This window comes from Ustilago hordei (assembly GCF_900519145.1).
Source record: "Ustilago hordei strain Uho2 genome assembly, contig: UHO2_contig_18, whole genome shotgun sequence".
NCBI lineage: Eukaryota > Fungi > Basidiomycota > Ustilaginomycetes > Ustilaginales > Ustilaginaceae > Ustilago > Ustilago hordei.
Window position 1 is genome coordinate 126498 of NW_024545264.1, and position 11704 is coordinate 138201.

General features: G+C 49.6%; 2 protein-coding genes across 2 annotated transcripts; both read left to right on the forward strand.

The window, feature by feature from the left end:
* Nucleotides 1-3203: 3203 nt before the first annotated feature.
* Nucleotides 3204-4628, forward strand: UHO2_06306 (uncharacterized protein; the record flags this gene model as incomplete). The annotated part of the gene is made up of 1 exon (XM_041556314.1): nucleotides 3204-4628. The coding sequence occupies one exon, from the start codon at nucleotides 3204-3206 to the stop codon at nucleotides 4626-4628; it is 1425 nt and encodes a 474-aa protein (XP_041412248.1).
* A 272-nt stretch (nucleotides 4629-4900) lies between these two features.
* Nucleotides 4901-8317, forward strand: UHO2_06307 (uncharacterized protein; the record flags this gene model as incomplete). The annotated part of the gene is made up of 3 exons (XM_041556315.1): nucleotides 4901-5132; nucleotides 5172-7694; nucleotides 7764-8317. The coding sequence occupies 3 exons, from the start codon at nucleotides 4901-4903 to the stop codon at nucleotides 8315-8317; spliced, it is 3309 nt and encodes a 1102-aa protein (XP_041412249.1).
* Nucleotides 8318-11704: the final 3387 nt, after the last annotated feature.

The window sequence follows — 11704 nt, forward strand, 5'->3', positions numbered from 1 at the left end:
TGTTTGGCACCCCTGTGCCTCCTGAGTGGTGTCAACTCCTTCAACACTGTGTCAGGGGTCTCGCGCCTGAAACCCAGGTCGGTCTGTCGAGATACTCGGTGACTATCAAACTGTGCGACAGCTATTGTCTCGAGATACTCGGTGACTATCAAGTTGTGCAGTGACAGCAGGTGGCGTTTGTTGTATATACTATCGTAGGTTTCGGCTGACCTCTGTGGACACTCCGTTCAGGGGTAGCTCGGCACGATCAATATCAATGTTATGATGACACCAAGGTCTGGTGTGAGTGTTGATGATGATGAGGTTGATGGTGTTGGTGATGAGATTGGTGATGTCGATGATAATGAGGTTGATGGTGTTGGTGATAAGGTTGGTGGCGTCAACACGAGTGTCCAGTGTGTTGACTTGATGCTTGAAGTGATCCCCGGACCGCAGTGGACTACTGCCTTCGGTTCTATCTATATCCGGACCGCTAACCTGCTATGGGCGCCTTCGGACGTCAGGTAGTGGTGATACAACACACACACTACGATGAGGAGCAACCTTGATAGATTGCTGCTATGCTGACTGTAACTAATGAGTACTTGTGTTTCTAAAGTATTGACTAGTTGTATGGTGAGTAGAGTGGATGAGGATCCACTCGACCTATTGATGAGAAAGCATGGTTATATACCTCTTCTCAGCATCGCCAGTGATGCTGCTCCTGCTCTCTCTCCAGAGAGTACCTTCTTCATCGAGTACTGCTCAGGGGCCTCTCCTGCTTGGCACCCCTGTGCCTCTTGAGCTGTGTCGACTCCTTCGACACTGCTCCTCCTCCTCATGACCTGGTGTCGACTCCTTCGACACTGCTCCTCCTCCTTTGATCATTGACAGTTCCTTTGGCTCTTGTCTCTCGAGCCCCTGAGTGGTAACCATCTGCATGCTCCTTGAGCTTGGTCCTCTTTGTGGCTGTGCCTGCTCCTTGAGCTTGGTCCTCCTCGTGGCTGTGCTTGGCCCTCCTTTGCATGTGAGTCCATAGGAGTCCATGGTCTCCATGGAGACTGCACTATGACCATGCTCTCTACTGGTGTCGACTAGGTCTTCGATACCTGTGCTCCTTCCATATGAACCCATGACCCTCCTGCTTCTTGAGCATCCAGGCCCATGACACACTGCTCCTCCTCCTCAGGACCTGGTGTTGGTTCCTTTGACTCTTGTCTCTCGAGCCCCTGAGTGGTAACCATCTGCATGCTCCTTGAGCTTGGTCCTCTTCGTGGCTGTGCCTGGCCCTCCTTGCATATGGCTCAGTCCTCCTTTGCATGTGAGTCCATAGGAGTCCATGGTCTCCATGGAGACTGCACTACGACCATGCTTTCTAATGGTATCAACTAGATCTTCGATACTTGTGCTCCTTCTGTATGAACCAGTGACCCTCCTGCTTCTTGAGCCTTCAGGCCCATGACAAGGGGCACGTGACCAACGCACAAAACTTCAATTTCGTTGCAATGCTTTGATTTCTCTTCCGCTCGCTCTTCTCTCTGTTGAATATAAACGTCGTTTAGGTCCCGATACTGGCGATTGGGGAGAGTCTAAGTATGATGTCACTGCTAGTTATAGACAGAAACAAATATACTCAATTGACTAAGGGAATGTGGCGAGAGCCTAGTGCTCTCTGTGAGTTATATATACATGTGAGTGGCACTTGCCTGATGTGGGGGTACTACTACTTCATGGTCTATCATGACAACAAGTGGGACTGTGTTGCACCTGATTTCTCCTGAGATCGACTTGACCTAATCTATGATCGAATTGGTAGCTCAACCAGATCAGCCCTATCTGATCTTTGATCAGATCAGCTCCATGTCGCCCTTTTACCATCTCATTGGATTGTCATTTTCAGCACCCCCTCTCGATCCAACATTCTCCAATGAAATGGTCAATCCAAGTAGTTGTTGAATGTGTGAGAGCATTGGCATGGCGAGTGGCTTCATCAAGATGTTGGCCAAGTTTTCGCAACTCTGAACAGGAGCAATCACAAGTTGTTTGTTCATGATCTCGTCATGCAGGAAGAAGTGAGCTATGTCAATATGCTTTGTCCTCTTGAAGTGTTGAGGGTCATTTGCTATAACCTGAGTGTCATGGGCCTGGATGCTCAAGAAGCAGGAGGGTCACGGGTTCATATGGAAGGAGCACAGGTATCGAAGATCTAGTCGAGATCAGTAGAGAGCATGGTCATAGTGCAGTCTCCATGGAGACCATGGACTCCTATGGACTCACATGCAAAGGAGGGCCAAGCACAGCCACGAGGAGGACCAAGCTCAAGGAGCAGGCACAGCCACAAAGAGGACCAAGCTCAAGGAGCATGCAGATGGTTACCACTCAGGGGCTCGAGAGACAAGAGCCAAAGGAACTGTCACTGATCAAAGGAGGAGGAGCAGTGTCGAAGGAGTTGACATCAGGTCATGAGGAGGAGGAGCAGTGTTGAAGGAGTCAACACAGCTCAAGAGGCACAGGGGTGCCAAGCAGGAGAGGCCCCTGAGCAGTACTCGATGAAGAAGGTACTCTCTGGAGAGAGAGAGCAGGAGCAGCATCGCTGGCGATGCTGAGTAGAGGTATATAACCATGCTTTCTCATCATCATAGGTCAAGTGGATCCTCATCCACTCTACTCACCATATAACTAGTTATCACTTCAGCATAAGTATACATTAGTTTCAGTCAGCATAGCAGCAATCTATCAAGGTTGCTCCTCATCGTAGTGTGTGTGTTGTATCACCACTACCTGACATCCGAAGGCGCCCATAGCAGGTTAGCGGTCCGGATCAAGATAGAACCGAAGGCAGTAGTCCACTGCGGTCCGGGGATCACTTCAAGCATCAAGTCAACACACTGGACACTCGTGTTGATGCCACCAATCTCATCACCAACACCATCAACCTCATCATCATCAACACTCACACCAGACCTTGGAGTCATCATAACATTGATATTGATTGTGCCGAGCTACCCCTGAACGGAGTGTCCACAGAGGTCAGCCGAAACCTACGATAGTATATACAACGAATGCCACCTGCTGTCACTGCACAACTTGATAGTCACCGATACTGAGACAATAGCTGTTGCACAGTTTGATAGTCACCGAGTATCTCGACAGACTGACCTGGGTTTCAGGTGCAAGACCCCTGACATTAGAGTGGATCGTTCAAGCAGCTCCTCACGATCACCATGACGGACCCAGACCTCAACAATAAGCTTGATAGACTACTCACTCTATTGGAAGCACAGCTAGAGCTTACCAGACAGGGTCATCGAGAGGAACGATTACAACGAGCTCAACTGAGCAGGGAGGAGACAATGGACCTCTCTCACTCAGAAGACCAAGCAGGAGGAGGAGATGAGTCTATGATAGGAGACCCACATACTCCTACTCCGGCTCCACGACCAAGACGATCAGTCTCATTCAACCTAGATGAGCAGGAGGACATCAACTACGAGAAGTATGCTTCACCTACTGGGCCAAGATATGTCAAGACTAAGGTGGACCCCTACAGCAGGACTAAGACGGACCCTTACCCCCTGGACCATGAGGAGGACACCAGCATCATGGCAGAGCTTAACCAGTCAAAGCCCATCGCCACCCCCTTCCCAAAGTTCAATCCCCGAGACATGGAGATCTTCATTCTAGAAGCCGAAGCATGGTTTAAGTTCAACCAGGTGTATGAGCAGACTAGGATGATCAACCACATGGGTGCTCAACTGGAAGGGACAGCAAGAGAGTGGTGGACCTCCAAGCTCCGTATTGATAGAGCTAGAGAAGGAAGGTTGTTCAATGATTGGCACTACTTCACAGAGCGACTGTCAGAACAGTTCAACCCATGCAATGCTAGGATGGAGGCATACAACAAGCTGTTGGCTCTCAGACTCACAAGTGATGCTCCTGGTGCTGCCACACGTCATGTAGAGCGGTTCAGAGACTTGGAGGGACAGGTCAACCTAGATGATAACGAGCTAGTAATTGATCTCTTCAGAGGAAGTCTCACTCGCAGCATACAGGAGAAGTTCGAGAGGAATCCACCTGGGAAGAGATGGGAGTGGTACCGAGAGGTTGAGGAGATCGATCGACAGAGGATGCTACTACAGCAGTCCTCAGCTAGACACTCACTCCCAAACGCCATGTCACCTCCACTAAGAACTGGGTCTTGGCCAAATCAAAGTTCGATCCCCATCCGACAACCCACTCAACCTTATCCAGCTCGATCACCATCACAAGCAACTACACAAGCAACTATACAAAACCTAAACCGACCCCTTCCTCATCATCCCACCCAACCCTCGAAGCAAGGAAGCCCTGCTCCATCAGGTATCAACACCTGTCATGTATGCAAGGGTATCAGCCATTGGGCCAGAGACTGCCCCAGCAGGAGGGTAGACCCTCTTAGCTCTCAACCCATGGGACCAAAGGTTATGGTCACCACAGCAGACCCCTTCGAGGAGGCCACTGACTCAAGAGATGGCCACACAGGCAGCACTGAGATGGGTGACCCCGAGGCCATGGACCTCAGCTCATACCAGCAACCCATGGACCCCGATCACGAGGAGGAGCATGATGATGATGACAATGAGGGAAACGTCAGTGGGGTGATGCACTGATGGCATGCATTGCTCTACAAACCTTCTTGCCATCACTCTGTATATATCAAGATTGTCAAGTATGTTTCTCTACCAGTGGAGGCAAAGCAGTACTGGAGCTCTCTGGAATGGTTCAAGACCACCCTGCTCAGATACTAGCTGATACCAGTGCTGGTTTGTCCATAGTCTCAGATTCTTTCATTAGTAAGTACCAAATACCCACAAAACCCATAAAAACAAGATCAATCCATGGTGTCACCGGGCACCAACTCTCCATCAATAGTTCTGCGAGCATGCAGGTATCTATTGGTACACACAATCTGGGTGTGGTCGAAGCTTCAGTGGCCGACACTGCTGACTATGACCTCATCCTGGGGTTCACTGAGCTACGGAGGCTCAAACCCACCATACAATGGGATATGGGCCAGCTAGAGTTCAAGACTCAGGAGCAGGACCGACCCCCAAGGAGACCCCCTGAAGCAGCAAGAGCAGGGGACCTAACCATGAGGAGACCAACCCTTCATGGTAATGAGTTTGTCTCAGCAGAGTGCATACTATGAGCAGCTCTAGAAGATGGACCCATAGGGTTCATGCTGTTGGAGGAGCCACCATCATCACTCCTGGCCTTTGGTTTTGTACCTACAGGCACAGACAAAGGAGTCGAGATGGAGGTGGAGGTAGACAAGGTGGTGACAGCTGCAGACATACCAAAGCCATACCAACACCTGCGAGATGTGTTTGATGAGGTGGAAGCAGACAAGCTGCCCCATCATACCGAGCATGATCTCCACCTCGAGTTGATAGAAGGAGGTAAGCCACCTCAAGGGCCCCTATACCTTAAGGGACCCAAGGAGATGTCCGAGTTGAGGAGATACTTGGATGAGAACCTCGAGAAGGGGTTCATAAGACCATCGAAGAGCCCGGCACAATCACCAGTGCTCTTCGTACCAAAGAAGGATGGAGGTCTCAGACTCTGTGTGGACTACAGAGGTCTCAACGAGATCACTGTCAAGAACAGGGCACCATTGCCCCTCATCGAGGAGCAGCTGTTCTTACTCAGGAAGGCAAGGATCTATACCAAGCTAGACCTTAGAGCAGCATACAACCTCATCTGGATTGCTAAAGGAGATGAATGGAAGACAGCTTTTGGCACTCAGTTGGGACTCTATGAGTATCTAGTGATGCCCTTTGGCCTAGCCAATGCTCCAGCTCACTTCCAGTCATTCATCAATGACATCTTCCAAGACATCATTGGGATATATGTGGTAGTATACCTAGATGACTTCCTGATCTTCAGTGACACTGAAGAAGCACATGTGAAGCATGTCACTGAGGTCCTCACTCGCTTAAGGAGCAACAGGCTCTTTGCTAAGCTGTCAAAGTGTGAGTTCCACACCAAGACAGTCGAGTTCCTGGGGTACATCATCAAGCCAATGGGCATAGAGATGGACCCAGAAAAGGTGCACACTGTCAAGGAGTGGCCAATGCCAGAGTCAATCCATGACATCCAGAGGTTCCTGGGTTTTGCCAACTTCTATCAAAGGTTCATAGCCCACTTTGCTCACATAGCCAAGCCCTTGACAGCACTGGTAAAGCCTATAGAACGGTTCAAGAAGTTTGAGCTACCAGAGGAGGCCCAACAGGCCTTCCACAAGCTCATCCAGGCCTTCACATCAGCAGGAGTGCTTCAGCACTTCGACTACCACCTTCCAACAAGGTTGGAGACTGATGCAAGTGACTTTGCTATAGCAGGAGTACTCAAGCAGGAGCATGAAGGACAATGGCATCCAGTGGCCTTCTACTCTAGGAAGATGTCTTCTGCTGAGAAGAACTATGAAATCCATGACAAGGAGCTCCTAGCTGTGGTCGCCTGCCTTACTCAGTGGCGACACATGCTAGCTGGACTACCAAGTCAACTGGTCATCCTCACTGACCATGAAGCCCTCAAGTACTTCAAGTCACAGAGACACATCACAGGTCGACAGGCTCAATGGGCCATACTACTAGCAGACTTCGACTTCATATTGCAGTATCGACCAGGAGACAAAGGTGGTGAACCTGATGCTCTCACCAGAAGGACTGACATGCAACCAGCTGGTGAAGAGCAGGATCACAATGTGAGGCAACTACTGCCTCCTCGAGTGTTCAAGGAGACAGCAGACCATGACTCGACCCTAGTGGCCCCTATGCTCTCGATGGAGTCCATAGCATCAAAAGGTCTCAAAGACCTGGTCAAGATCTTCCAGCCCTTAGACCAAGAGCTACAGGAGATACATAGGAAGAAGCCCTTCGAACTCAAGGACGACCTATGGTACAGTGGAGGAAGGTTGGTTATCCCCAAAGTAACCATGCCAGGGAGGACCAACAACCGACACTCAAGGAGTGCCAAAGAGGTAGATGGACAGTCCCTCTCTGTAGAGCATCTGCGATTCATGGTGATGACCCAATGCCATGATGGTATCACTGCTGGACATGTGGGAAGAGATGCTACCATCAAGGCAGCTCAACGACATTACTGGTGGCCAAACATGACAGCTTGGATTGCAGACTATGTAGCAAGTTGTCCTGTATGTGCTAGGTACAAAGCTCCTCGTCACCGTCCATATGGTTTGCTACAGCCACTAGCAACACCAGACAGGCCCTGGGGCTCCATATCCCTCGACTTCATCGAAGGACTACCACCATCGAAGAAGTATGACTCCAAGACCTATGACTCTATCTTAGTCATTGTCGACAGGTTAACCAAGTTTGCCATACTAGCTCCAACCCATAAGATGGTCATGGCCAAACAGACTGCAGTGTTGCTATATGGACACATGGTTAGACTCTTCGGATACCCAGATCACATGGTCTCGGACCGAGGCAGGCAGTTCATATCAGGAGCATGGAAGGCATTTGCAGAGCAAATGGGTGTGAAGCACTCACTTAGCACGGCTTACCATCCTCAAACTGATGGTCAGACAGAGAGAGTCAATCAGGTCATAGAGCAATACCTCAGGATGTACTGCAACTATGAACAGGATGACTGGGCCAACCTGCTGGACACTGCAGCCTTTGTATACAACAACACAGTCCACAACAGCATTGGTGTCTCACCATTCTTTGCATGCTATGGATGGAACCCCAAAGCTCATCCTGACATCCCTCAATGACTAGGAGTCAATGACCCAGGTTGCTTCGAGTACCTCATGGATGGAAAGGAGCGTTGCAAGTACCTCCAGGAGCAGATCAGAGAGGCACAACATAGATCAGTAGACCAGTATAACAGGAAGCACAAGGACATCGAGTTTAAGGTGGGTGATATGGTCTATATCAACCGTCGAAACTGGAAGACACGGAGACCCACACCCAAGTTAGATACCTGGTTTGCAGGACCCTACCCAGTTCAGGAACAGGTAGGACACCGAGCTTATCGAGTCACATTGCCAGCAAACCTTAGGGTGCATGATGTGTTCCATGTCTCCATGCTCGAGCCAGCAAGAACAAGTTCTCTTCCTCAACATGCTGAACAGCCCACCATACCATCACTTCCAGATGAGGACCTCGACTTCGAAGTCGAAGCACTCATCGACAAGCGTTCACACAATGGGACTACAGAGTACAAGGTGTTGTGGAGAGGGTACTCAGATGAAGCTGCTTCATGGGAACCAGTAGAGAACCTCAACTGTCCCGACCTCATCCAGGAGTATGAGGTGTTGGAGGGGGGATGAGTGAGTAGACAAAGTAGAGAGAGGAGGAGGAAGGAGAATGACGTTGAGAGAAGGAGGAAGGGTGATGTTGGCGATGTTGTCGAGGAGGAGGAGGAGGAGGAGGAGTCAGCATGAACCAGACCATAGCATGCCTCGACGGAGCTCGGCTCTTAAGAGGGGGGTAGTGTCATGGGCCTGGATGCTCAAGAAGCAGGAGGGTCACGGGTTCATATGGAAGGAGCACAGGTATCGAAGATCTAGTCGAGACCAGTAGAGAGCATGGTCATAGTGCAGTCTCCATGGAGACCATGGACTCCTATGGACTCACATGCAAAGGAGGGCCAAGCACAGCCACGAGGAGGACCAAGCTCAAGGAGCAGGCACAGCCACGAAGAGGACCAAGCTCAAGGAGCATGCAGATGGTTACCACTCAGGGGCTCGAGAGACAAGAGCCAAAGGAACTGTCACTGATCAAAGGAGAAGGAGCAGTGTCGAAGGAGTCGACACCAGGTCATGAGGAGGAGGAGCAGTGTCGAAGGAGTCGACACAGCTCAAGAGGCACAGGGGTGCCAAGCAGGAGAGGCCCCTGAGCAGTACTTGATGAAGAAGGTACTCTCTGGAGAGAGAGCAGGAGCAGCATCACTGGCGATGCTGAGAAGAGGTATATAACCATGCTTTCTCATCATCATAGGTCGAGTGGATCCTCATCCACTCTACTCACCATACAACTAGTCAATACTTAGAAACATAAGTACTCATTAGTTACAGTCAGCATAGCAGCAATCTATCAAGGTTGCTCCTCTTTGTAGTGTGTGTGTTGTATCACCACTACCTGATGTCCGAAGGCGCCCATAGCAGGTTAGCAGTCCAGATATAGATAGAACCGAAGGCAGTAGTCCACTGCGGTCTGGGGGTCACTTCAAGCATCAAGTCAACACACTGGACACTCGTGTTGATGCCACCAACCTTATCACCAACACCATCGACCTCATTCTCATCAACACTCACCAACCTTATCACCAACATCATCAACCTCATCATCATCAACACTCACACCAGACCTTGGTGTCATCATAACACTGATATTGACCGTGCCGAGCTACCCCTGAATGGAGTGTCCACAGAGGTCAGCCGAAACCTACAATAGTGTATACAACGAACGCCACCTGCTGTCACTGCGCAACTTGATAGTCACCGATACTGAGACAATAGCTGTTGCACAGTTTGATAGTCACCGAGTATCTCGACAGACCGACCTGGGTTTCAGGCGCGAGACCCCTGACACCATGCTTTCTCATCATCATAGGTCGAGTGGATCCTCATCCACTCTACTCACCATAACTAGTTATCACTTCAGCATAAGTATATATTAGTTTCAGTCAGCATAGCAGCAATCTATCAAGGTTGCTCCTCATCATAGTGTGTGTGTTGTATCACCACTACCTGACATCTGAAGGTGCCCATAGCAGGTTAGCAGTCTGGATCAAGATAGAACTGAAGGCAGTAGTCCACTGTGGTCTGGGGATCACTTCAAGCATCAAGTCAACACACTGGACACTCGTGTTGATGCCACCAACCTTATCACCAACACCATCAACCTCATCATCATCAACACCCATACCAGACCTTGGTGTCATCATAACCTACACAGTGATATTGATCATGCTGAGCTACCCCTGAATGGAGTGCCCACAGAGGTCAGCTGAAACCTACGATAGTATATACAACGAATGCCACCCACTGTCATCACACAACTTGATAGTCACTGAACAACTAGCTCGTCGAGACTGATACCAAGACAATAGCTGTCGCACAGTTTGATAGTCACCGAGTATCTCGACAGACCGACCTGGGTTTCAGGCGCGAGACCCCTGACAATACCCAACGAGACGACGGCTGGTGACATTTAGGTCTAGAGCGGGAGTGTTGCCTCTAGCTGACATTGGCGCTTCACTCTTAATGGGGTGGTAGTGTCATTCAATATTCTGGGTGGCTTTGACCAGACCCTTGATCTTGAGGTCAAGTATGCAGTTTGCATCCCACTCCTCATTGGCAAGGAAGAGGACCACTCTAGCTTGCATCCCTTTACCAAGTTCAATTCGGCTAGCAAATGGACTGAGGTTGTGCATAGCCTTGTAAAGGCTACTAACACACTCAATTAGAATGGATAGAGGTGAGATTTTTGGGGCAGTAGGGGTACCATAGGTTTCATTCACTATCTCTCAATTGAACCTGTTTTGGAGGATCTTTGGCAGACATGGTAGGAGATCCTGGATCATTTCGACAAAGTCATCATAGTCTGAGTAGATTGGATTAGACATATTGATAGAGATACTTCTTGTTGGTGTTGCTGATAGTGTGAAGGAGGCTATCAGTTTGGGCTCATAACCTGTTGAATATAAACATCATTTAGGTCCTGATACTGGCAATCAGGGAGAGTCTAAGTACAATGTCACTGCTAGTTATAGACAGAAACAAATATACTCAATTGACTAAGGGAATGTGGTGAGAGCCTAGTGCTCTCTGTGAGATATATATACATTCATGAGGCTGATACCTATTGTGGGAGTATGCTGTTTCATGACCTAGCCTGACAACAAGTGGGACTGTGTTGTATCCGATCTCTCGTCGTATCAGCCCCATTTGATTCATGATCAGATCTCCTTTCCCGATCATACTCTAGATCAATCCGGCCCGATTCTTCGTCGCTTTTGTTCTCCGCTGGATTGTTATTTTCAGCATTCCCATCGCCACAATTGACGGGGATAGGGCAATCAATGTATTCGAGTCTGTGCTCCTGTGTTGCTCAAGTGGCAGCTGTTTTGGCTGGAGCAATAGCATCGTGAAGGGGTCAGATCTAAGCCTGTGACGCTGATTGAACACATCCGACAGCGTCTGATTTACGACCTTGATAGCAGCGAACACAACGAAGCCAGTCTGCGCCGATGTCGCTCTACTTCCATTGCCAACGTTTAAAGGCACAGCTCACTTGCTCATTTCTGTCTTCCTTTCCACCATCAAGGACATGTCCGGTTGCCGTGGTTGCAGCGGCGCTACGGCCCAGATCCAGGGGTCTGGCATTGGGAGCAAGATCGTCAGTGTTTCCATTGCTATAACTAACAGCAACACCTCTGGCAGCTCAATTGCAGCCTGCTTCAAGCTGTGGACCACAACATTTGAGCGAAGAACAATTAAGCAACAGGCAACCTTCGAGCTCATCTCCACCGAGACAGCTCACGTACGAGACTTGCAGATCATTGTTGAAGTCTTCTTCAGCTCGACGCAGAGCATGCTCTCGGAGAAGGCGAGCATTATCATCTTTGCCAACATCCAAAACGCGCTTTCCACACTTGAGAGCTGTTTTGAAGAACGAACAGATGGCTTTCAGCACCGAATGGACGCCATATC